At 41.5% G+C, this 2272-nt stretch overlaps 1 protein-coding gene across 1 annotated transcript; it reads left to right on the top strand.

Annotated features, from left to right (window-relative positions):
- Window positions 1–314: 314 nt before the first annotated feature.
- Window positions 315–2065, top strand: sfrp2 (secreted frizzled-related protein 2; the record flags this gene model as incomplete). Its single annotated transcript, XM_079265207.1, has 3 exons — window positions 315–816; window positions 1009–1089; window positions 1761–2065. 3 exons carry the CDS (start codon window positions 315–317, stop codon window positions 2063–2065), a joined length of 888 nt encoding a protein of 295 aa, XP_079121333.1.
- Between the last annotated feature and the right edge of the window lie 207 nt (window positions 2066–2272).

Below are 2272 nucleotides of genomic sequence, written 5' to 3'. Positions count from 1 at the left end.
AAAGAAAGGAGACTGTCAAGAAAACTACTGGTGGTAAAATACAAATCATCATTTCTCTCAGGACCCAGTGAAGATTTTTTTTTTTTTACCCCTGAAAAGGGAAATCTGTCTACGAAGTTCACCTGACATCAGGAAACTAATTATGCTGAATGAATACGGGTTCTTTTTTATGTGCAAACTACAGACTCCTCCCAGACATGTCTGGAAGAAAAGCTCTAGTTAACAGCAGGAGCTGACCACTGACAGACGCTCCATCCTCTCTGGCTGATGCCTGAATAAGCGCTTCTATTATTCTGCTTTTACGCGTGAACAAAATGAAAGTTTTTATTTCGACGGTGACAGTGTTATGGGTGATATCACTACCCTGCATGGAAGCTATCCACGGACTGTACAACTTTGGCCAACATGATTTATTCTACAAGAAGAACAAATGCAAGCAAATCCCTACAAACCTCGTCCTTTGTAATGAGATAGAATACTCTGAGATGCGCCTGCCGAACCTGCTCGGACATGAAACCATGAATGAAGTTCTGCAGCAAGCTTCGTCTTGGATCCCTCTGGTTCAGAAGCAGTGTCACCCCGACACAAGAAAGTTCCTTTGCTCTCTTTTTGCTCCCGTTTGTCTGGACGATTTGGACGAGCCCATCCAGCCTTGCAGGTCTCTGTGTGAAAGCGTGAAGCGCGGCTGCGCGCCCGTCATGTCCGCGTTCGGCTTTCCGTGGCCAAAGATGTTGGACTGCGACCGTTTCCCGCTGGACAACGACCTGTGCATACCGCCTGCAAGCATCGAAAACTTTGTGCCAGTCACCAAAGAGGGTAAGGATCCAGTATAACTCTGATTTGGAGAGGTTTTACTGTGTTGGAGCTCTGGAGACACTGAGGATGAAAATGTTCATAAAATGTTAGCATTTTTTTTTTCATTCAGTAGCTGTAAATTACTCCTGGTCTTAACATATCTGAATGATATATGACATACACATTGTTTAATATTTATATATTCTCTTTCAGTTCCCAGGGTGTGCGATGCCTGCAAAGAAACAGATGAAAACGACAACGAAATTGTTGACAACCTTTGCAAGAATGACTTCGGTAAGTCCCCCATTTTCCCCCATCTACAGGGACCCTAAGAGGATACATTTAATTGTTTAATGTCTCTTAAATACAAAAAAAAAACTTTCATAAGAGCATATTTTGTAACAGAGATTGTGGCTCTCCTCTCTGTAAATGGACTATGCATGTGATAGGATTGTATGTATCTCAGATAGCATCAATAGGTTATTGTGAAAATTATGCCTTTTCTTCCAGATCAGATAAAAACTTAGCATTTTACTAGAAGACTGTAATTTGTATTGTCTTAAAGTTTTTTAGCAAACCGTATAGCAGTGTATGTAAGTGGACATTAGAGGGTTGGAGGACTGGTGGTGGAATAAGTCATAGGATTTTGGGTAGGTCCCACTGAGTCACCCCTTTTTAGTCTGATTTGCTTGTTGGCTTGGTTTAAGCACCAAAGTAACAGATCAGGTTGGGGAACAAATCTTGCTTGGTTAGAGTAATAATAAATCATGTTTTGATTCAACACAGCCTTTTAATACATTCCCAAAAGAGCATCAGTTGGCCTATTAGAGAAGCAGGGCCTCTTTTGGTTCAGAAATATTTAGATGACTCCTTTCTATGTTTTTTCATCATTTTATAAAACCATCCTTTATCCTGGCAACTGCTTTCGTTCTTTAATATTTCTCCCTCCTGCATTTGCTTTCAAGCTCTGAAAATCAAAGTCAAGGAGATATCATACGTCAACGGTGACACCAAAATAGTGCCAGAGAACAAGAGCAAGACCATCTACATGATGAACGGCGTGACAGAGCGCGACCTGCGGAAGATGGTGCTTTGGCTGAGAGACGGACTGCAGTGCATCTGTGAAGAGATGAATGACATCAACGCCGCCTACCTGATCATGGGTCAGAAGAGAGATGGTCATCTGGTCATCACCTCACTAAAGCGCTGGCAGAAAGGACAGCGCGAGTTTAAGAGAATTTCACGCAGCATTCGGAAGATGCAGTGCTAGAAAAGACATGCAAAAAAAAAAAATGTCTGTCAAAGTTCAAATTTAGTTTATTGTCCTTATCCAGCTGAAATAGCAGCTAGGGGTCGCATAATCTGCTATTTAGCCCAGTTAAAGTGAACCCAGGACACAACCTTTTGTTTCCTCTATTGGTTAAAACTGTTGTGAAGCACATACAGGAGAAAAAACTTGTTATATATACAAAACACA

This window comes from Telmatherina bonti (genome assembly GCF_933228915.1).
Source record: "Telmatherina bonti genome assembly, chromosome: 3".
NCBI classification, from domain to species: domain Eukaryota; kingdom Metazoa; phylum Chordata; class Actinopteri; order Atheriniformes; family Telmatherinidae; genus Telmatherina; species Telmatherina bonti.
Note: the sequence above shows the minus strand (reverse complement) of the source record. Positions and strands in the feature narration are given on the sequence as shown.